Source organism: Colias philodice, chromosome 23, assembly GCF_061535455.1.
Source record: "Colias philodice isolate Cphi_HAF_F1 chromosome 23, ilColPhil1 Martin Lab GWU primary, whole genome shotgun sequence".
Taxonomy (NCBI): domain Eukaryota; kingdom Metazoa; phylum Arthropoda; class Insecta; order Lepidoptera; family Pieridae; genus Colias; species Colias philodice.
This window is the reverse complement of record NC_143108.1, coordinates 3,270,207-3,293,674: the sequence shown is the minus strand read 5'-3', so window position 1 is coordinate 3,293,674 and position 23,468 is coordinate 3,270,207. Positions and strand designations below refer to the sequence as shown.

Here is a 23,468-nt window from a genome sequence, read left to right as displayed (position 1 = left end):
TTAAAGCTAATTTTTTTCTATTTATTATCATATATGGTTGCCTAATTATATCCGGCCGCAAATAAGGGTTGCCGGCTGTTAAAGATGTTGAATATTTAAGGTTGAGTGTAAACGTGCTTGCGGCCAAATTTTGACTGGCAACCTAGTCGATATATATTCTCCTAATTATAAATACATATAACGGGTGATTTTTTAAGAGGTATAGGATTTGATTTTCAAAAAAAAAACACAAAAAACTTGAAAATGTTGATGTAATCTATAATGGAATTGATAAAACGATCAATATAATTTAATGTTTGAAGATGATTTCATGCAAATGATGGCCGCGGCTCCAGTTTAGATGGCCCATTCGCAAGGCCTAATTTCGGCACACTCTCTACAACATATCGGCCGGTATATCACGAATACTTAAATGCTTCAATATTGGCTACCAGTGCGTCAATCGTTGCTGGTTTATCCCTGTAGGCAAAAGAAATAGTCCAAAGGCGTTTGATCACGCGATCTAGGCGGCCAATCGACGGGCCCAAAACGTGAGATAAACTGTTCGCCGAAGGCGGCTCTCAATTGGGCTATTATTTCGCGTGCCGTGTGGCATGTGGCACCGTCTTTTTGAAACCACGTGTGAGGCATGTCCAATTCTTCCATTTTAAGCAAAAAAAAATGAAATCGCCAATCGATGAAGTGCATCGCGCACTTCTTAACCGACTTCACACTCTCTTAACCGAGCATGCATTTTGATAGTAAAATTCAATAATTTGCAAGCGTTGTTCGTTCGTAAGTCGATTCATGGTTAAATTATAGACCAAACTGAACAAGTTTGATAAAGACACAAGACACGATTCACGCGTGATCTATCAAAAACAGTATTGCCAAAAAGAAACCAGCAAAAAAATCACCCTATAGTTACATAAAAATTTCGTTTTCAGCAAAAAACCGATGAACGCAGCAATCCTATATTTATAATTTTTATAAGCCAGCAACCCTTATTTGCGGCCGGATTTAATTAGGCAACCATATCATCACTACATAGTATAAAACAAAGTCGATTTCCCTGTCCCTATGTCCTTATGTCCCTATGTCCCTTTGTACGCTTAAATCTTTGAAACTAAGCAACGGATTTTGATGCGGTTTTTTTTAATAGATAGAGTGATTCAAGAGGAAGGTTTATATGTATAATAACATCCATTAAATAGTGGAAAAGTACTGTTATTTTTGAGGTTTCTAAAGTGATGTCGTAAAAAATTACATTTTTTCCGCTTACATTGCAAACGCAGGCTGAACCCTACGAGTTTTATCAAAATAATGTACTAAGTATTATACACATTGAAAAGGTCTATAGAAAAGTCCGCGATGGTATATGTCTATCTCTTATGGATAACCCACAATAACATTTTTTTGTCATTTACTTTTTACGAAAAATAATGGCTAATTTTCGATGCGATTTTAACCAATACAGCATTAATCCTTAACCAATTAAATACCTTGAATACATTGTTCGTTTAATATAGATCTATATGGCCCTTTACACCGTATGATTTAACACGTTCACTGCGGCATGTCCAGTATCGGGCCATCAGCGACTACACCACAGTGCGGCGCCCAAAATCGCAGTTTTCACCGTGGTGCGGCGAGGTTTTTTATATGTTAATCAATGACTAGAAAAGAGACAAATATATTTTTGTGATCACAGTTTGAAGTAGGACTCAATTTCGTTTAAAAATCGTATGGCAAAATATTGGACACACGCATAGAAAAGAAACCGTTTCTTTTGTGTGCGGCATGTCAAATATTTTGCCATGGACAAGCACCTCATGCCGCACTGTACTGCGAGCGCGCCGCGTGTCAATCTCGCATAGTGATGTACCAGGACCGCACGCGTCGTTATCAAATTTTTAAATGACAATGATACCTTAGAGGCTTTAGTTTTTTTTACTTTCTTTTATTTCGTAGCATAAATGCAAAAATGTGATGACAGTTGTAAAAATAATATAAAACATTAAAACAAAAGTTACTGAACAAATTAAAACAAAAGTTACTGAACAATTTCCTGATAGTACTCTATCAAGTACCTTGTTTTATATGTGTTTTTTTTTTGTATCGACGATCTCGTTATCTGTTAACAAACAGACTGAAATATACAAAATTGATTTATATCGATATCGATGTTTTATTTTACAGTGTTTCCCATCGCTATTACTGTAAACATGCCGTATCAACGCAGTGCGGGATGGCAAATAATTTTTCACAAAATCAGGGGTTTACATTTTCCCTCATATCTTTTAAACTATTGAGTCAAAGTAAAAGCTATTTATGCGGTATATACAAGACTATATATACTATTATCCGAAAAAAATTTTTTGAAATATCTTGAAATTTCATGAAATTATTAACCTTCAAAGTCAGTAGGTGCGATGTGATAAAAATGGCTCATGACGCACAGTGGTGAACTTACCGATGTGAAGTATTGAAGACATGCCGCAACAACGGTAAGTTTGGCATTTTAGGTGCCGCAGTGAACGTGTTAAGTGAATATTTTCGAAGATATTACAGATTTAAAAATTGCGGGACGTAGCGTTTGCGGCTGTACCGGCCGGCCGCCCGGCTATATATATATTTTATACCCGTGCGAAGCCGGAGCGGGCCACTATGTTTTTATATACAACGTTCACAGTTTTTCTGTAGTGTATTTAGTATCAGCATTGCACCCGTGCGAAGCCGGGGCGGGTCGCTAGTATGATGATAAATAGAAAAAAATTAGCTTTAATTTGATATATGATTCATAAATGTGCGTTATGAACGTAAAAATAAATCGAAATCATAACTGTTTGCACCAGGCTGCCAAGATGTTGCGGCCAGGTGAAAAGCGGCAACCGTGATTTTTTAGAATTTTTAATATCATTTGACGTGATGTAGACTATATTTTATTCAAAAAACAAGTGAACGAATTTTTTTCCCAAAAATCGATTAGAAAAATTTTAATTAAACATGCTTGCGGCCAAATTTTGACTGGCAACCTAGTCGATATATATTCTCCTTATTATAAATATACATAAAAATTCGGTTTTCAGCAAAAAACGATGAACGCACTGATCCTGCAGCCGGATCTCGTACTATTAGGATTGATCAAAAAACAATTTCATATTTAAACTTCGTACCATGCATTTACACAATCGTGCGAAAAGATAGGGGCTGTGCGCCTGTGCTGTGCCCCTGTGCTGTGCGCAGTTTGAGGCGATTAACGAATCTGATGTAAGTAACACCAATGCAAATTTAGCACCCCATCAATGGAATTTTGGGTCGAAAATGACCTTAATCGATGGGTCCCCGTTAGGTCCTTTAAGGTTGCACTTTTTTTTGTTAGGTCCCCTTTAGTTTTTTTATAAATATATATATATTTTTCACACCGAAATATGAAACAAGAACACAAATTTATTTAAAACAAGCTGTGCTCCGCGGTTTCACCAGTATTGTTCCGCTGCTGTTGGTCATAGCGTGATGATATTATAGCCATTCCTCGACAAATGGGCTATCTAACACCGAAAGAATTTTTCAAATCAGACCAGTAGTTCCTGAGATTAGCGCGTTCAAACAAACAAACAAACTCTTCAGCTTTATAATTTGAATGCCATAAAACCAAAAATATTAATTTTAATAAACAAGTTCTAAAAATATTCTGAATTTTTTAAATATTTTATAGACTCTCTATATTTTATACGATCTGGCCAAATGTGGATGACCAAATCGTGAAACGTTGACGATTTAACGATCTGATCAAACTATGGTTTACTGCACGCCAAACAGTATGGTTTCACAAAGGGGCGCTCTACCACTGATGCCGGAGTAGCTCTTTTGTCACATATATACAAAGCATGGGAAAATTCAAAGAATGCTTTGGGGATATTCTGTGACCTTTCTAAGGCTTTTGACTGTGTAGAACATTCCACTCTATTACGGAAACTAAATTTTTATGGTATCAAAGGTTTAGCTCAGGATCTCATAGCTTCATATCTTCAGAACAGGGTACAAACCGTTGTCGTTAATGGAGAGAAATCTCGCGGTGCGCCGATTAACATAGGTGTTCCGCAGGGATCTATCTTAGGACCGTTTTTGTTCTTAGTGTATATTAATGACCTACCTTATTATTTGGAGGATATGTGTGAAATAGTACTGTTTGCAGATGACACCTCATTAATTTTTAATGTGGATAGACATGACACAAATGTTGACGAAGTAAACTCTGCTCTTTTACGCATATCCAATTGGTTTAATACTAATAATTTACTATTAAATACAAAAAAAAACAAATTGTGTAGAATTTATCCTCCCAAATGTAAAAAAGGTGAAAAGGAATATTATTTTAAACGGGGAGGTATTATACCCTGTGGAATCGACTGTTTTTCTTGGTTTGACATTAGATGAGAAGCTTCAATGGGGGGCCCATGTTACCACCACCGCTGCTAAGCTCAGCTCAGCTGCATATGCAGTTAGAAGAATAAGGCATCTCACCGATGAAGAAACGGCTAGATTGGTTTACTTTAGCTACTTTCATAGCATAATGTCCTATGGAATTCTGCTATGGGGCAGGGCTGCAGATATAGAAACTATATTTATATTACAGAAAAGAGCCATACGCTCTATATATAATTTGCGTGCTCGAGACTCACTAAGAGATCTCTTTAAGAATACTGGTATCCTTACTGTACCGTCGCAGTATATATTTAATAATATTTTATATGTACACAATAACGCTTACTTACACACAAAAGTCGGAGATAGACATTGTTATGACACAAGAAACAGAAATAAAATTGAAATGCCATTTTTCCGGCTAGCTAAAGTTAAAAATTCATTTATGGGTCAAGGTATACGCTTTTACAACAGAATTCCTCATAATATTAAAGAGTTTAGTTGTTCTAAATTTAAAACTTATATAAAAAATGTACTAGTTCAGAGAGCCTATTACAGTATCAAGGAATATATGGACGATAAAAACCCATGGAGGGTTGTCGCGTAAAAACCACAGGACAGTTCTTTGGCATATTATGTTAATATAATTATTATGATGTTACATATGTAATTTGTAAAATTGTAAAACTGATATGATTAAAAAGAGCAACTATGGAGTTTCTTGCCGATTCTTCTCCGTAGATACTGCTTTCCGAATCGGTGGTAAATGTTAAAAATATGTACCTAATGACGTTTCAAAAGTGCTTCTAGAAGAAGTCTAATTGAATAAATAAATGTTTGAGTTTGAGTTTGAGTTTGAGTTATGTTGGCCATTTCATGAAATGCGACCATTTCGTGAAATGATCCATCATTTCATGAAATGAGCAAATCTACGATATGGCCACGACAGATACATGAGTGATAGATGAGAGAAATAAAAAGCCTCTAGGTGGAAAGAATATTTCAAATAATCTACATGTAGCTTCTTGCATCTGCAGTTTGCATACCGGTACAAGATACCGGTACGGTTAATTTTTCACTTAGAAATATTGCAAATGCAGCTCAGACATGCACCTCCCCCCGGAAAACTCGGGGTATTATATTTATATTTTCACAATTAGGCAAGTAATCACATTTTCATTGTAAATTATTTGTTTACAATGCATAATTTTATTGACCCCTGTAAGTATTTAGCATTTATAAGTACGTATATTAAAATAATTATACCATGTTGCATAATTGTATATAAGCATTGATATTTCATTTCTATTGCGCGGCAGTTAACAAAAATGTTGTGGTTCCTTATTTTTTGTTTTCTTTTATTTCTATACATTTTTATTACGATAAAGTGGTATCCTGGTAATGTTGCCGTATATCCAGGGAGATGGCCAATATTAGGTCACTTAAATCTATTAATATCTGGAAGTCGTCAAGGTAAGTTATATTTTAAGAGAGGCTAGGCGTTGCCACAGTACGGCGATGTTTTTTTTCTACTATCCAAAAATTACATTCCTATTCATATTTTCAGTAAGATGGGAACGAATAAAGAGCATAACTCGATACACTATAGCGAACGGTGATGTGTCTGTGTGTTATGTGGGAATGTTCCCTATATATGGTGAGTATACTTTGTAATATTTGTTAAATATTAAGAGGAACTCCCGAATCGCAACTTCGCCTGCGTTGTCTAAAACTTTATAAATTTTCTTAAAAAAAAATACCGATCACCAAGTTCCAAAAAGTTCGCTTTATATTCACTAAAAGAATTGTTACAAAAATATTTACTTACAATTTTTTTAAGACGAAAAAATTACTCATAAGTGTATTTGCCATGATATTATACAAAAATGAATAACAAACAAAACGCACCGAGAGCTCCGAACAAACCTATTTTTAACCGACTTCAAAAAAAAGGAGGAGGTTATCAATTCGGCCGGTATGTTTTTTTATGTATGTACACCGATTACGCCGAGGTTTCTGAACCGATTTACGTGATTCTTTTTTGTTTGATGTGGAATTGTTCCGAATTGGTCCCATAAAAATTTCATTCGGGTAGGCCCAGTAGTTTTTATTTTATTAGCATTTTTGTCTGATCTCGATGACTTTATTGAAATTCTAGCAAGTAACTTTGATTCACTTCCCGGTTACCGATTGAGCTGAAATTTTGTATACGTATGTAAATTGGATAGTGATGAAAATTTATCATCACATGGAGCTGATTTGATAATGGAATCGGAAGGTGGCCATAGGAACTCAGCAATTAATTGAATGAACTTTATCGAGTTGGGCTCGTTTGATTCGTGTTGAAAAATACACTAAAAAGATAACTACGTTAAAAAAAACCGGCTTCAAAAACGGAAAAGTAAAAAATAACAAAGATTTGATATTATTAATTACTGCGTATTGTGTGGTATTGTTTAGATGTGCTATTTATTAAATAGGTTTAAAAACCGGTAAGTTTTACATTGGCTTGGCACCAAACTTTGTTATTTTTTACTTTTCCGTTTTTGAAGTCGGTTTTTTTTTAACGTAGTTATTTTTATTGATTAAATACATTGTAACTTTAAATCCAAGCTTTTTGCAATTTTTCCTTTATCAGTGGCCTGTGCCTTAGACTTACGAATGTTGAAATTTGCGAAAATTTGCAGCATAAACGGCTGTATTTTTTGATTGCGTTGGCCTTTATTGTATGATTTTTTCATAGAATCAAGGGACCGTAGACTTGAGTATTCAATTTTGTAATAAATTTCAGCTGCATACCACGCGTTCCTGACCAATAAGGGTCTTGACAGACAGACAGATGGACAACAAAGTGATCCTTTATGGGGAAACTGATAATGCGGTTTTTTTAAAGATAGAGTGAGTCAAGAGGAAGCACTCTCTGGTTTTAGTGTAATTTATTAGGTTCAAGATAAAGCGGGCGAGGCCGTGGGCGGAAAGCTTGTTTTATATAAATAAGTAAAATTAAATAAATACATATATACCTACTTTTACTTACTATAATGTCCATTACTATTTTATGAATATTCAGTATGGTTCATAGGTACATCTTTATTACTACTCGTTGTTTTCATATCAAACTGTGCTATTGTATAATTTTAAATTTTAATTATTATTGATAGAAATCACTGTGTATGCAAATTTAACAAATACTTGATCACGTAATGACAATTGATTTTTTTTTATATATTATAACTAATGTAGTTACATATTTTTAAATACACAGGTACTGCCTATGCCTATACCGCAGACTAATAATTATATACTACGTAGGTATACAACCTTTACTAATATTTTCAAGGAGTGGTCCTATTGTGAACTAAAGAACAGTTTCACTTGCTGTTATTTGTCTAAACACATAATTTAAACACTGACTTATTCCTCTTTTCAAACCATTAAAACTGGATTATTTTCATTGTAAGAAAGTGATGGTGCTAGGCGATAATATAGCTTTGTCATCTATCCATTCTGGAATTAATACTGTTTTAAGAGATAATGGTAAACCTAACTATAATATCGTCTCCTGCAACTTGGCCGTGCATGATAAGTTGAAAGAGGTCATGTTCTGTTACGCTTGATATATCCGAAGCTATCAAATATCATATTTACACACACACTAGACACTAGATACTATGTACTCGTAGAGGTAGGTACCTTTTATAAACGCTGCTATGTGCAGCTTAATAACTAACTCAGGCCCCGGAATCACAGACAGAATAGAAAATCTATTGTGTCGTGGACCGATCGGGCCGTTCGGGGCTCAATGGGTTAAAGCCTAAAAGCGCTTTATTTGAGCGAGAATTTAGTTGAGATAAACTCAAACTCAGTCTCTTCTAGAAGCACTTTTGAATCGTCTTAACATAGTTTTAACAAAGCTGTTTCTACGAAGAAGAACCGGCAAGAAACTCCGAAGATAGTATGAAATAATACAACATAAACTGAAGGAATACGACATAGTTTTACTTATCTCTACAAATTACAATTAAACTACTAACGTTCTACAATTGAATTAAGTACTAAGAAATAATTAAACAATTTACAGCCATTACCGATCCAGACGATTGTAACACTGTGCTCAGTACATGCATGCACAAACCGGGTTTCATGAAAAGAATTACGAATCATTTTCTTGGCGATGGCCTCCTTTTTGGACCAGGTAAGTACTCGAATGGAGATAGGAAGAAAAAATCTTCTATTTTGATAACTTCTTAGCTACTAAGTTACTTTAAATTTTAATTGAAAATTTTATAGCTGTGCCCTCGACTTTTCACTTCCATTAGCCCGGTTTACACGCACAGTCTTTACCGCAGGATTGAGTGCGCGGGATTGAACGCGGGAAAGCACGCGCGCCGAGGAAAGAGGAAAGATTGTGCGTGTAAACGATAATCGCGCGCGATTGATCGAAGTAAAGCGTGGCGCGTTGGAGTGTGTGCGGAGTGGACGCGCAATCTCGTTCTCTCTGTCATCGTTTAAATGCTCGCTCTTTCCCGCGTGAAAGCCGAATCGCGCGCGAAAGAGCGTGCGTATAAACCGGGCTATTGGCACGTGCGTCTGTGACGCAGTATAAGTATTCTTTGCTGTGACGTGCGTAGGCCGTAGAATCGAATTCAAATTAAATTGTGTCAACTGTCAAGGACGAGCATGTGAGCAAGAAGCTATTTTCTGTGGCTATATTACTTATAACTTGATTATAACGAAAAAATATTTATTTAAATCCACAGTTTAAATCCGTCCAGTATACATAGTCCGGGAGTCAGGTGCAAATTTGGTTAATTATTTCCTTTCGAGAAATAATTCGTCAGATGCATCAGAGTATAGTATTATACGTCAGCTGGTGTCTCGAACATGAAAAAAAAAATATATTTTCCGTGATTTCCTCTCAAACAAAAATTTACCTGATGATAGCTTATATGTTACTGTGGATAAATATATAGGTCAGCTGGCTGTATCTTGTTAGAAAAACCGTCAGCTGATACTTTGAAAGTTATTACATTGCATAGGAGTAAGACAGAAGCATCTACTGCCAATTTATATGCATCAGCTGACTAGGTTTTCCTCAACTTATTGCTAGCTGATTTTTTTTATTTATCGCATCAGTATATTAACAATCAGCTCACAAATTTTCATCTGGGAGGAAATGACAAATCTTGGTTATGAAAATCTGGAACTATGTTATGAAAATCTGTAGCTGGCTCCCGGACTAGTAGTTTTATACCCTGACAACAGAGTACATACAGTTAAAATATATTTTAATTTTATATTTACAGTGTCTGTATGGAAAGAGCACAGGAAAATCGTGAATCCAACTTTTAACCAGGTTGTTTTGGACAGCTTTATGGGTATTTTTAACGATCAAAGTCGTCGTTTGGTCCAGGAGTGGAAGGAGCGGGTTGACTGCGGCCCCTTTGATCAGCTAAACAGCTTTGAAAAAAATACCCTGGAAACCATTTGTTGTAAGGGTCTTCTATCTCTTTTGAATTTTGAATATTTAAAGTTAAACCTCGACAATATAATCGTCTCTTAACCTCTAACGTCTCTTAACTCTTAAATGATAATAAAGACTTATAAGATAGGTACTTTAAGTATAAAAATTTTCGCGAATTATCTAATTGTTGGAGAGTTAAAAGAAATACAATCTGAGGAAATGTAAACCTTAGAATATGTTCAAACAATTTTTAAAACTACATAGTGGAACCATCGCATATACATAATATGTACATACATAATTCTATGTTATTTATATTATATATTATTTATGACACCATAGGGACAACGGCAGGCGTCGATATCACAGGTGAAAGTGCCTTCAACGAGGACTGCTTAAAAGCGTTCCGTGGTGCGATAACCAACATTAGTGATCGGGTAAAATATCCATGGTTGCTGAGTGACACGTTGTATGAGAAATCAAACATTAAGAGAAACGAAGACTACTACGTCGGGATTACACACGAATTGACTGATATGGTAAGGAATTATTAGCTTAATCTTTATCATATCTTTCATTTAATCCTGCTGGCTGCTACTGTTTTAAAAATAGGTAGTCGAAAGTTTCTAAGGTTGGATGGACAGCTTCTGATCCGCTTTTACGCAAAAAATGCCTGTAAGGTCAAAGTTTGGCACAGAAATAGATTTTCATCTGAATTAATAAATGCCTACAATATTTTTACCCGCAGCAATCGATTGAAATCGTAGGCAGTGCTTAGTGTAATAATAAAAATAAGTAGTTATATCTAATATATATTATAACTTTACGGGCTACTTCTTATTGCAGGTTTTAAGAAAAAGAAGAGAAGAGCCTAGCAAATACAGTTTTAAATCAGGTATGTTAATATAATTAGATTCAATAAGTTCGGACTAATAAGATATCGAACGAATCGTATAATTTTATTACTAACTAGCGGTCCGCCCCGGCTTCGCCCGTGGTACTTACGTTTTCTCTACATAAAAACCATCCTCGTACTTCAAGGAATATAATAAAAAAAGAATTATCAAAATCGGTTCAGCCGTTCTCGAGTTATGCGCTTACCAACACATTTTGCGATTCATTTTTATATATAAGAAGATTGCAATTCCCTAATCCTATAGAGGACCTATAGAGGATATTTGTGTTATTTCAGAAACCAAGTTTAAACCATTCCTGCACCGTCTACTAGACTTCGACAATGTGCTTCTAAAGGAAAAAGATATCAGGGATGAAATGAACAATATTATTCTAACAGGCTTTGAGACTAGTTCGTCAATATTGACCTACACACTAGTATTGCTTGGCACTTATCCTGAAATTCAAGAAAAATGTTACCAGGAGTGAGTAATATTGTTGAAAAAAGTAGTAAGATATATTTTGTCCAATAGAACTTGACTACCTTTTTGAATTTAAATTTAACTTATCATTTTTCCAACGTAGCGAGTTCCAACGAAGCGAGCTCATATGTACCCACTTTAAGTCGGAACACTAGTTGCAGCAAAAAAAAAAAAACAAGAAAGCTTCTAAATCAGAATATTTGCCGTGTGACAAGTAAAGAGTTAGACTGTCTTTATATTTGACTATAATAATCTTCTACTATAGAAAAATAAGTTGAGTTTTCCTTCCTGACGCTGGGCTGACACTGCGAAAATCAATATGTGTTTTCTAATTATAGGATCAAAGAAATTTTCGACGAAGACAGGGATGTGTTAAAAGAAGATCTATCTCGGCTGACGTACGTTGAAGCAGTGTTGAAAGAAACAATCCGATTTTGCACTGTCGCACCATTAACTGCACGCTATATAGCTAAAGATGTACAACTTAGTAAGTATACTACCTATTAAATAACGCGCTCCGTGGTTTCACCCGCGTGGCTCCGATTCTATTGGTGATGTCGTGGTGGCGTGATGATATTGCCTATAGCTTTCCTCGATAAATGGGCTATGAGCTATCCAACACCGAAATAATTTTTCAAATCGGACGAGTAGTTCATGAGATTAGCGCGTTCAAACAAACAAACTTTTCAGCTTTATAATATTAGTATAGACTATAAAATGATGTTTTCCAAACGTTTTTCTGCCCTGCTCTTGTCGTTTTAGGGGTTTTTAAAATAGGTACATTGGATTGGGCGCCGCAGCCCGTAAGCCGTGACAACGCGTCGATCGATTTTAAAAATCCTTTTACCATTATTAGCTTTATAGAATAACTTGTTATTCTTTTAGAAAATACAGTTCTTCGAAAGGGCCACATTTGTGTAATATCGTTATATGGAGTACTTCACCATCCCAAGTGGGGTCCGGATGTTGAAGAGTATCATCCTGAGAGATGGCTGGATCCCGCTCGGCTTCCGAATAATCCTAATTTCTTTGGCGCTTTTGGATACGGGAGACGGAATTGTATCGGTAAGTACTACTTAAATTGTTGTTTTTATTTTATGATATTGAACCTAAAATAACAATCTCATATAGACTGTATTTCTAAGTAACTATATCGTTACATAATATTATGTTAAGTCATAATTTTATGTATAGAACATTGACCCGAGATCGATTATTATTGATTTAATTCTTGTTCATAAGCATTTAATAAGTATAATATCAGAATTAATTATTAATTATTCAGCGAATTACTTAAATCCATTCAAATGTGTATCTTACACGTGTAAGTCGAGTATTTATTATTTTCAGGTAAAGCATACGGAATTATGACCATGAAAGTAACCCTCGCACATCTTCTACGTCATTTTAAAGTATCTGGAAATTACAATAAAATGGAAATTATAAACACAGGAATTAATAAACCAGGCCAAGGTCATGAAATAGAAATAGAACTTAGAAATAAATAATAGCTTTCAAAAATCTTTTGTTTTATTTAAAATCTGGTATTTAATAATGTACCTACATAATTATATGATATTACTATTCATCTTAATTTTTCATCTCTTTTTAATATTTCCGAGGGCCTCCGCATATTTTTGACACCCTATTTACGAATATGCTACATGCTAACCGCCCGGGGTGGAGCGTAATTTTTTTTTGGAATTTCGAAATGGATAGTATTGCCAAAAGTTGTCAGATAATATGATTATTGATTACATTTAAAACTGTATATTTAAATTTCTTGATATATTTCTGGAAATACTGCCACAAGCCCTCTGATATTTTGAGAAAATAAACTTTTTAGACAATATTTAGATGTTTGATGGAGATTAATTAATCAGTAAAATTTCAATAAAAATTACATTTATTAGCTTAGAAACTATCCGTATTATCATAATTATAAAAACATGGAACTAAATTATGTAAAATTATAAGTAACTGGTGTTTCGACAAAAAAAATTGCAAAAAATAAAAAAATCAATGTGTTTTAAGTACCTAATCTTTTTTTGTTTCAAAAACAGGCATAATTTTACGTGATAGAAGGCGGGTTCGTATGAATCCATCCCTTCTTATTGGAACTGCAGCAGAGGCTTCTGTTACTGTAGCTTGGGTGTGACAAGGGTACTTTTTTAGAAGAGGTATTATTAGATGATCAATTTTTTCCGTGACGACCACATCATTCCAAATGACGATGTCAATGTAGTCAACAGCATTGAAATTTATTTGAGGAACCTTAAATTCTCTCACGCCCCTAACTGCTGAATCACGTGCCTTAAGGATTTTACGCAGTGCCGAAACTCTTATATTTTTTCTTTCGTCAGCCAACACAGCCAACAAAATATTCTCTGTACGACCAAAGAAACCATTTCGTTGTATGACTGGATCTACTATCATTTTCAGGTGTTCGGGGAGGTAGGTAGTTACCTCGAAAGAATAATGGTTTTATGCAAATGATAAGCACCATACATGTTGGTTTTGTTTGACCTAACATCTAACTTGGCAAGTTGGTGTGAAACGGATAAAAAACATACAGGCGTCATTCAACGTCATATTTTCTTGTTACAAGTTAATGGTCTTATTGCAATCTCCAGTGTATTAGATATAAGCTTCTTGCACTCCACCCTAATGCTAAGGTCGCGTTTCCATCTGCAAGAAAACTTCCGCAAGAAATGTCCGGTCCGTCATTCTGTCTGACAGCAGATTGCAACTCTTATTATTGCAGGTGGAAACCATTACTTGCTCTGTGGTGGAAACGGCGGGCTTAAGACTTACAGGTCGGACATTTCTTGCGGAAGTTTTCTTGCAGATGGAAACCCGGCCTAAGGCTTCATGCATCTTTATTGCATATTGCTTATTATTTCTGTTGACAACACACTTGACCTTTGACAATGATTAGGTATTGACATTTGACATGTGAAAACCGCACATCACACATGTCACATTTGTTTTGTGTCAAATTTTAAAATAAGGAAAAGTTCATAATTTTATTTTACTATTTTATAAATTACACTGAACATTATGTTCATTTATATTGTGCTCATTTCAATCTAAAACAAATTATCTGTAAGCATCCATAAGCATCGAGAAAGTTACAATGATAGTGAAACATAACTCAAAGTAAAAAGTTATTAATAAACATTTAATAAAGTGGTATTTCTATCAATATAATGGCTGAAGAAGTTCTGAACGTACTGCCCACAATCAACAACGATATCTCAAATAGTGGTATAGAATCGAATACTCCAAACTTATCAGAAAGTAGTCCGAATTCTGAACATATTTTAAGTCAAGAACAGTTAATAGTAACACAGCCACTCAGTAGTAACCATGTAATACCTGACGATCCAGACGCAGAAGAAAATAGACGGCGAAATGATGACTGTTGTTGCGCTCCATATGTAATTGATGAATATGACATATATTTCTTGTGCCGCTGCATAGCATGGTGTTGTGTTCGAATTGGCGAATGTACGGAGGCTTGTTTTGACGGGTGTGGGGAATGTATTACATCTTGTTGTGAGTCTAGTGGAGATATCAATAGTGGTGACGCAGACTGTTGTAGCAATGCGGATGGGTGTGATTGTGATTGCAGTTGCTTTGATTGAAAGTGAAAATCAGGTGGAATGTGGCCATTTACTTACTATTTTATAGTATTGAATGGTGTATACTTTATGTTATTATGAACTAAGGTGCTTATAGGATTTTAATTTAAGTTTTCCTGTTTAAAATGTTATGACTTATGACATTACTACAGTAGATTAAGTAATTCTTTATACAATTCTTTTAGTAAACTAATGACATATTTTATATTCTATTTGTGTATGTTGAATATAGACATGTTTAATACTCGCCATTTACTTGTATCTTCCAATATATTTATTAAGGATATGCATACAATGCGGTCACATTAACTTGACGCATCGCTGGAGTGCGAGAACCCGCCTGCTTCCCCCCGCATTCCCTTAGCTCGCCCGGCAATTGTCAGTATGGTTAGCATCTCTGTTACCAATAAAAAATAACGTCATCAAAGCCATGCCGCATGGCTTCGACAATGTTATTTTGTCATTTTGCCCAAAAACATATTCTGTTTGCAAAAATTCTATAGGTACAAAATATATTTGTGTGATATATTACATATTTATTTTTTAAGTTAAAATAATAATTTTTCTATGAAGTTTGTTATTTAAGACTCAAATATTTTATTTTTGTATAAAAATATGCTTGCAGTCATTATAAGCTTGTTAACATGTTATGGGTATGTTGTGAACTATGCTAACAAATATATTATCAATGACTTATGTATATATGTATTGATAAAACATGCAGTAAATTTTAGACTGATGTCACAAAACATAACAATTAGGTAGTTAAACTGCATCAACTATAAGGCAAAAAATAATCAAATTATTCACTCTGCTCATTTCTTTTTAGAGCTGTTTAATTTTAGATGTTATTACTTATTATCTTTTATATTAAGAGGCATCACAAGCCATTTACATAATGCCATTTACTTTTAATTAAATGTCTATATTAATCAAAATGAAATTAAGTGCTTCAAATATTCATACTGTGATGAAATTTTCGAATTTCAATGTATTTCTGCAATGTACAAGGCTGATTTTAAACTTATAAAGTGTATCGGTGATAAAATGACAATAAAAGTATGAAATTCTTATGTTTTTTTATTCACAAGACCTTTGGAAACATTGAGAGCATTCTATTGAAATAAACTTAAGACTTTATGTCCTCGTTATAAGTTAAGTACATCATTAATGAAAGATGATACCTACAATTCCTAGTTACAGTTAATCACTGTACAGAAATAAAATATTTAGGTAAAATAAATATTAATCTATCCTAACATTATAAAGCTGAACAGTCTGTTTGTTTGTTTGAATGCGTTATTCTCGGGAACTGCTGGTCCGATTTGAAAAATTCTTTCGGTGTTAGATAGCCCATTTATCGAGGAAGGCTATAGGCTATATATCATCACGCTACGACCAACAGGAGTGGACCCTTGGGGGTGAATTTTTATTCATAGAAGTCAAAGTAGGGGACAGGACCAAAAATTCAATGCAATTTTTTTCTAAAATAAAGAAAAAATATATTTTGTAAGTATTTATTTGGAGTATTATTTTCAATTTAAATGCTCTTTTAATATAATCAATAATCATGCTAGCTTGTGACTGTTGGGATAAATAATATTAAATAAGTTACAACTTTTAAGTAAATATAATGTCAATTTTCTACATAAATAAACCAATAAGTACAAATAAATAGAATCAGATATATATTTTATAGAGACATGACAAAACATTAGGGATTCTTTAAATAAATTTTAATTGCAATACTGAACAACTAATCTATATTCTATACGTATTTGGTGCATACAATATAAATACATGAACACTATCAGTCTTACCACAAAATGAGAGAAATTTAACAGTTATCTGCTTTGAGACGGTTACACTTAAGTCTTTATTAGAATCAATTGATAAGAGTAAGACGGTGAATAATCTAAGATTTTTGTTATAAAGCTGTAAAAGTCTTATTTGCAGTCTTAAGCCTTGAGGCTGAACTTATATAAACTTATTCGTTAGCGGTTGCACCAGAGCTATCGGCATTATCGTCAGCTTTTCTTTTACTGCCAGCTTGCTTTCTCTTTTCCGGTTTATATTTCTCCCATTTCTTATGATTTAGAGTATCGAAGTCGTCACAATGCCGGGCTATTTCTCGCAAATAACCAGATAAATGCAGTAATTCTCTATCTTTGTCCCTGTTTAAATGCGCTTGTCGGAATGCTCGTATTTTCAACCCGCTTTTTGGATTCATGATGAAGTTCCTTCGAATGTCGTCGAACATTATTGTGTTTTTTGAGCTGTATTGCGGGTATTTACCCCAAATAACGCCTAGAGGTTTTACCTGTAAAACAGATTGTGTACAAATTAATGATTTCAATGGTTGTTGAGTATGAGTATGTAGTGTATGTATAGCATTAACTAAAAATGTAATACATTAATTACTTATATATTTTTTTACAAATTAATAAAAGTAATATGCAGGAGCAATTACAGATGATTGTACAGATTAAAAAGTTAGGACAAAGACTAAAAATATTATGTTCTTACTAATCAACAACAGATACTTACATCGATAGTACCATATTTAGGTGTGTGAACAGTGATCATAGCTAAGTAATCCAAATAGAACATTATCTTATAATCTTGGTGCGTAGACACGCCCAATAATTTCATCTTCTCCTCTATCCATTTCATACCAGTTGCCGACCAGATCACAATGTCGTAATCTTTGTAAGCTGATGTTAAAAATTCGTGTAGGAATGGACGCATTAACTCGTAACCTGAAATAAATATGAAAGTTACTTAAATTGAGTAAGAAAACAAATCATTTTATGAACAAATAAAATAAATACATATTCTCCTCAGTAATCACTTACAATTATAGACAGGTAAGGGAGCCTAGAGATACTTGTGTAGATATAATGGTAGGTAGCAAATATTAATATTTAGTTCATAAGTACATAATGTTAAACTCATAACATTGTTCTTTCATAGAATAAATCAGTAGGAACAGGGAAGTGATTTTTTTTCTCCCTATAAGTTGATTTATTGCCATAGTATTATAAAAAAAGTTTGGCTTCTAAATATCTAAATATAGATAATAAAAGGAAAAATAATCACCATACCTGTTTCTGCAACTGATCTATGATCAAAGAGAGTGTAGTCTATGTCCAATACTAGTAACTTCTTATCAGGTCTTGGTTCATTTAATACTTTAATTTTATAATCTCGCACCCTTTTGTTTATTTTTGCTAAATAAATCTGAAAAAAAAAAATGATTTTAAATGATATATTTTATTACCACTTTCAATAATAATAATCAATACCTAATTTATAATGCTAATTTTAAAATTCATTTTATGTTTTCAACAGCAAGGCAAAATTTAGAAATGAAAGATTTTTTAACGGATTTTAAACGCGTCTCCCCGTGACCACGCTCGCTGTCAAGTGTTCGAAATGTCGGGAAATTAATATATAAAATAAATCGCGTTAAAAATCCATTAAAAAATCTTTAATTTCTAAATGTATAATACTCGCGTAAAATCAAACACTAGAAAATACTAAGGCAAAATTTATTGTACTTTCATATTATTTTTATGTTATTCCTGTTTTTGTTGTTAATTTTTGATATGTTAATTACTTTAAAATTATAACACTAATTATTATTTTTTTTATCCTAAATTAAATACCTCTTGATTTTCTACATCCACCTCTTCTTCCTCAATATCCAGATCGTTAATAACATCATCCCCACCATCAGGCTTAGACTGAGCGCCTTGTATCGCCTCTTCTAACGAACCCATCATCATTATTTTGAGGTTCGGTTTCAAATTCAGCTCAGATAGAGTGTAGTTATCTGTGGCTACCTTTCCTGAGAAATATTATTAATTTATTAAGGACCAGTATTTCCTGAGATTAGCATGTTCAAACAAACAAACTCTTCAGCTTTATAATATTAGTATAGATGTGCGAGGCAATGACTCATCAAATAATTAATAAACCAGTTGTGTTGGGATTCACTATGGTGCATTATTTTCATAAACTTGTTATTATTTTAAATTTATAATGCGATTTTCATGCCAGTATAGCATGAGGGAGTACTTGGTATAAAATATAATTTTATGAAAACATATTAACTTGTTTTATATGAAAATGCCATGAAATGCGATGAATTCGTCTGTTAGTGCAGTATTGCAGATCGTAATGAAACAAATGTTACCTCAAATTTCGGCAACTTTTAAAAATAATACTTTTTAATACAATTAGTAACTGGGAACAAATACTAGATGGCATATTAAAATTATACCCTCATATTAAATATGTTAACGCAGCTTATTAATTAAATACAATACCTTGAAATTTAACATTGAGAAGCTTTTGTCTTTCCGGTCTAACTCCTGTAGCATTTTCTATGGCGACTTTCAACATTGCTACCGAGTCCGACCGCGATAGTTCTGGAAGATCATACTCCTTTCCATTCCACTTCACAAACAACTTTATAGGCTGATCTAAATCACACATTTTTCCATTTATTTTTTAACAAAACGTGTAACGATAACACTTACACGAGCTTACACATAAACAAAACAATTGACATTTACATTTGAAGTGAATGTCGGATTGAAGTCAATGCCAAAATGACAGTGCGTTTTTTTAGGTTATAGATGCGTTCAATCTTATGTATAATCAAAGTTGTTGTGCATAAAAGATCAAGGCAAATAATATAATAATTAGTATTAAAATGTCAAAATTAACGCTATCGTTATTAATTAATATTAAAATACTTTACCAAGGAATTAAATAAGCTAACTCCATATATCTATATTAGTATAGGTCTAGGTAGGATCCCACCGCAGAATTAGTGCGTTCATAATTTTTTTGCTAAAACCTAAATTTTATGTAGGTTTATGGTATATTTTTATTCAGGAGAATAAATATCGACTGGGTTGCCAGTCAAAATTTGGCCGCAAGTTTACTCTACTTATCCCTAGTTCCCTACACATCCAAAAAACCAAATACTATGTTACATAATATTATTATTGTAGTAAATAAAATCAACCCTAATGATTACTATATTATTTATTTATTGTATACGTAATCGTCTTTCTTTTCTTCATTTTCAGGAACTTCCTCGAGATACACTTCAGGTTCATAGTGTGGATCAAGTGATTTGCTTCTTATAATTTCTTTGTAAATAAAGGCCGATTTCCTGGGCGTTCTTGAGCGGTCCTCATTCGAAAAGTCCACTTCGTATAATCCGAATTTTGCGCTAAAGAATAAAACAAAGAGTAAACTTAATATATACAATAATGCAATTAGCCGTATATCTGACTAGCTGCGCCCCGCGGGTTTCATCCGCGTGGCTCCACTCCTGTTGGTCTTAGCGTGATGTTATTATAGCTATAGCCTTCCTCGCTAAATGAGCTATCTAACACTGAAATAATTTTTCAAATCGAACCAGTACTTCCCGATATTACTGCGTTCAAACAAACAAACAAATTATTCAGCTTTATAATATTAGTATAGATATTAAACATATTCAATAGGTAATATTTGAGAACGATATTATACTATCATCTATATTGTCATAACAAATCGGAGAGGCTCATAACTGCACACTTGTTTAACATTTCGTTATGAAAAGACGACTTACTTATATCCATCCCTCCATTCAAAAGCGTCTATCATACTCCAAACGCTATAACCTAGCACATTACATCCAGCATCTATGGCATCCAATAAAGCAGATAAATAATTCCTTAGATAACGTATCCTATCTTCATCGAGAAGACCACCGGCTGTTGACCAGCCGTTTTCAGTTATATAAACCAATGGATTATCGTACAGTCTGTTCACTTCTCGTAACATTTTATAAAATCCCCATGGCACTTCCTGCAAAGATTATTTATTTAGCGTATCCAGGAAAAATATTAATTGTAATAACAAAAAGGTTACACCCTCTTACATCGGAGAAAAACCATAATAATTGCATCTGTTTGTAAAAAATAATTGGCAATATATTTTATTGATACCAGCATTAATTATATTTGGCTAATAAGTTAGCAACACGTTACCTGCAACCAGTCCGATTGTGATTGAGGCCACATTGAATCCTTTACAATGACAACTCCCATATCGTCCATATAAGATGGCACTGGGTACATGCCTTCTATCGAAGCATCCCTATATACCATTTTAGTTGTATATGAATTGATGCCCAGAAAATCTGCTGATCCTCGTATAGCAGTCACTTCAGTTGCAGATAGTTCTGGAAGTCGTGATCGCTTGAAACTTTGTTCAGCGCTTTTCGCTGCAATTTTCCTTTTAAATTCTTCCGGGAAGTCGCCCTCTTTTGTGAATATTGGATGCGCGTATTGGCCAAACTGAAAAATTTAAAACAAAATATACATTGTAGACGTAAAATCATCAACAACTTTTCCTTTCTGACTGAAAAACCAATTCTATCGAAAACACAGTTATCTATACGGAAATATTTAAAATTGATGTAGGTACTTTTGGTATTAAATTTATAGAATTTGGCATAAGAACAGACATAGTAGCTAGCTAAAAGTATAAAAAGGACCCTCAAACTCACTAAGAACTGTCTTGCATCCCGTGCAGCTTGATGATCATCAGGATTGTCGGACGTCGGTTCGAACCAGGTAAAATTCAAAGCAATACCAATCGTTCCATTCTGATGCTCTCTATACATTTCATCATACAGGTGATAAGCGTTAGCATGAGCCAGAAGAACATTTTTGGCACACGCATAACCGGCTATTCCAGTCATATTTAACATAGGAGCTAATAGGTCTGAACCATACCCTCCGTAGCAAATCTCGTTAGGCCCATTAATAGTGATCCAGTGTTTAACTCTGTCCCCAAAATTTTCAAATAAAACACCAGCGTAATCTTTAAACAAATCCGCTATGTACGGATTGGTCCAACCTCCAAGTTTCTGTAACTGCTGAGGTAAATCCCAATGATACATTGTTACAAATGGTTTTATACTATTTTTCAGCATTTCATCTATAAGGTTATTGTAATAGTCAATTCCAGCTTTGTTCACATTATTTGCAAAGCCATCGGGAAGAATTCTAGGCCATGAAATTGAGAATTTATAGAATTCTAAGCCAAGATCTTTCATAATTTCTACGTCCTGTTTGTAGAAATGATAAGAATTAGCAGACACATCGCCTGTACTTCCATCTTGAATGGGAGACGGTTTCTCGTGAGATGCTACGTCCCATATAGATAAACTTTTGCCTGAAATAAATAACTTCGATATTATTTGATCCTTCACTTAAAAAATACACAACAAAGTAAAACTAAAATTTGCCAAACGTACCTGTCTGCTGTTAAAATAATTTTTAATCGTTCATCGGTTATGTTTTGAGTTAAATCATTCTACAAAGCAACAAAGAAAAAAAAATCTTTTCTTTATCTTAGTAGCTAATATAAGTTTATGTAAAGGAATATTTACCGTCATCAAAAGCACCTCCTTCCACTTGATAAGCCGACGTCGAGGCTCCAAACAGGAATCCTTCAGGGAAACTTCTCACTTTACTTTTAGATGCAACACGATTTCCACTATTAAATATTAGTAGAAAACTGCAATGTAAAAAAGTTAAAAAAAATGAAGATCAAGCGTAATAAAACCTTTATTTACTATTTTGACTACTTTTTTCTAAAATATATTTTTACAAAACTCTACTTAAAAATCTACTTAGGTAGGATGAGTGAAAGGAAATTCTGAAACATCGAATTGATTTACTTCAAATTAATATGTAGGTATGTTCAATAACGAATCAAATAAAACTTACAGAAAATATAACGATGGAGCCATCATAGCAAGGCGCTAACGAGTAGAATGATCGTAATACAATAGATACAAACAGCGGATTAGTCTCAAACAATAATGATAAACAATTGGTTAATCATTGTCACTATAAAATATTTTTATAATATTATCCGTCGAATCTGTTTGCCTTTAGGTACGTGATAAATTGAAAAACTACTTCTTATTCCTTACTACTTAATTGTTAAAAATTTTAGTTAGTTCGATTCCCAGTCGAAGCCAGCGAATTTTCAAAAATCTTTTAATGCAGTTTTATTACTTTTAAAAAATAAATGAATGTTTTCTATCAGCAAAATTTGCTATCTCCAGTATTTCAAGTATCTACTTTCCCTCCAGGGCCCATCAAAAATAACAAATCACTTGTGTTCAGGAAGTTTCCCTCGTTTTATAAAAAAAAAACTTCCTAACTGCGTGTAGGTGTAATAAAGTGAAACACGTTTCACTTTTTAAAAAGATGACTGATTACACTAAAAATATGAAGAATAGTTTTTTGGTACATAATAAAGCATATAATCTTACTAGGTTAATAGTAGAGAAACTCTTATAATAGGTTTTAACTATGTTAGTTCTAAATCAGGCTTATTTTCTGTATTAGGTCTGCAATTGTGTTCATTACCCCCCATAGTTTCAAAATGAGATCATCCTCGGCAGTCGGCAATACAATCGTAGAGTTTATAAAAATAAACAGTACTATTCAATAATTGTTATCCGTTAAGACTTTGTTATTAGGTAGGTACATT

The 23,468-nt window shown here is 33.7% G+C and overlaps 4 protein-coding genes across 4 annotated transcripts in view; 2 read left to right on the top strand and 2 right to left on the bottom strand.

Moving 5' to 3' along the window:
* The first annotated feature begins 5,705 nt into the window (after positions 1-5,705).
* Positions 5,706-12,755, top strand: LOC149477951 (cytochrome P450 4V2-like). Its single transcript, XM_089709734.1, has 10 exons — positions 5,706-5,880; positions 5,975-6,064; positions 8,489-8,602; positions 9,714-9,899; positions 10,214-10,410; positions 10,718-10,766; positions 11,064-11,250; positions 11,586-11,734; positions 12,133-12,312; positions 12,598-12,755. The coding sequence occupies exons 1-10, from the start codon at positions 5,736-5,738 to the stop codon at positions 12,753-12,755; spliced, it is 1,455 nt and encodes a 484-aa protein (XP_089565860.1). The 5' UTR covers positions 5,706-5,735.
* A 1,447-nt stretch (positions 12,756-14,202) lies between these two features.
* The window catches only part of LOC149477918 (uncharacterized), a 600,334-nt gene continuing 591,068 nt past the window's right edge, over positions 14,203-23,468 (top strand). Inside the window, exon 1 of the mRNA XM_089710024.1 lies at positions 14,203-15,922. Coding sequence (XP_089566150.1) covers positions 14,457-14,894 — 438 coding nt within the window. The 5' untranslated portion in view covers positions 14,203-14,456 and the 3' untranslated portion in view covers positions 14,895-15,922. The remainder of the gene's footprint in view (positions 15,923-23,468) is intronic.
* On the bottom strand, positions 16,394-19,457 carry Ublcp1 (Ubiquitin-like domain-containing C-terminal domain phosphatase 1). The gene is made up of 5 exons (XM_089710011.1): positions 19,223-19,457; positions 18,560-18,741; positions 17,996-18,131; positions 17,439-17,650; positions 16,394-17,211 (listed from the first exon to the last, which is right to left on the bottom strand). The coding sequence occupies exons 1-5, from the start codon at positions 19,389-19,391 to the stop codon at positions 16,879-16,881; spliced, it is 1,032 nt and encodes a 343-aa protein (XP_089566137.1). The 5' UTR covers positions 19,392-19,457; the 3' UTR covers positions 16,394-16,878.
* LOC149477949 (myrosinase 1-like) lies at positions 19,940-22,716 on the bottom strand. Its single transcript, XM_089709667.1, has 6 exons — positions 22,694-22,716; positions 22,354-22,481; positions 21,466-22,136; positions 20,945-21,253; positions 20,524-20,762; positions 19,940-20,139 (listed from the first exon to the last, which is right to left on the bottom strand). The coding sequence occupies exons 1-6, from the start codon at positions 22,714-22,716 to the stop codon at positions 19,950-19,952; spliced, it is 1,560 nt and encodes a 519-aa protein (XP_089565793.1). The 3' UTR covers positions 19,940-19,949.

What these genes read in the sequence shown, in the direction of transcription:
- LOC149477949 (XM_089709667.1), bottom strand. Translation starts at nt 22,716, where the DNA reads ATGGCTCCATCGTTATATTTTCT. An exon ending in AGGAGGTGCTTTTGATGACG is followed by an intron (nt 22,137 to 22,353) that starts GTAAATATTCCT and finishes TATTTATTTCAG; the next exon opens with GCAAAAGTTTATCTATATGG. An exon ending in GAATGGAGGGATGGATATAA is followed by an intron (nt 20,140 to 20,523) that starts GTAAGTCGTCTT and finishes TTTATTCTTTAG; the next exon opens with CGCAAAATTCGGATTATACG.
- Ublcp1 (XM_089710011.1), bottom strand. Translation starts at nt 19,391, where the DNA reads ATGTGTGATTTAGATCAGCCTATAAAGTTGTTTGTGAAGTGGAATGGA. An exon ending in TGGATGTAGAAAATCAAGAG is followed by an intron (nt 18,132 to 18,559) that starts GTATTTAATTTA and finishes TTTTTTTTTCAG; the next exon opens with ATTTATTTAGCAAAAATAAA. An exon ending in CTAAATATGGTACTATCGAT is followed by an intron (nt 17,212 to 17,438) that starts GTAAGTATCTGT and finishes TCTGTTTTACAG; the next exon opens with GTAAAACCTCTAGGCGTTAT.
- LOC149477951 (XM_089709734.1), top strand. Translation starts at nt 5,736, where the DNA reads ATGTTGTGGTTCCTTATTTTTTGTTTTCTTTTATTTCTATACATTTTT. An exon ending in CACACGAATTGACTGATATG is followed by an intron (nt 10,411 to 10,717) that starts GTAAGGAATTAT and finishes TTCTTATTGCAG; the next exon opens with GTTTTAAGAAAAAGAAGAGA. An exon ending in CAAATACAGTTTTAAATCAG is followed by an intron (nt 10,767 to 11,063) that starts GTATGTTAATAT and finishes GTGTTATTTCAG; the next exon opens with AAACCAAGTTTAAACCATTC.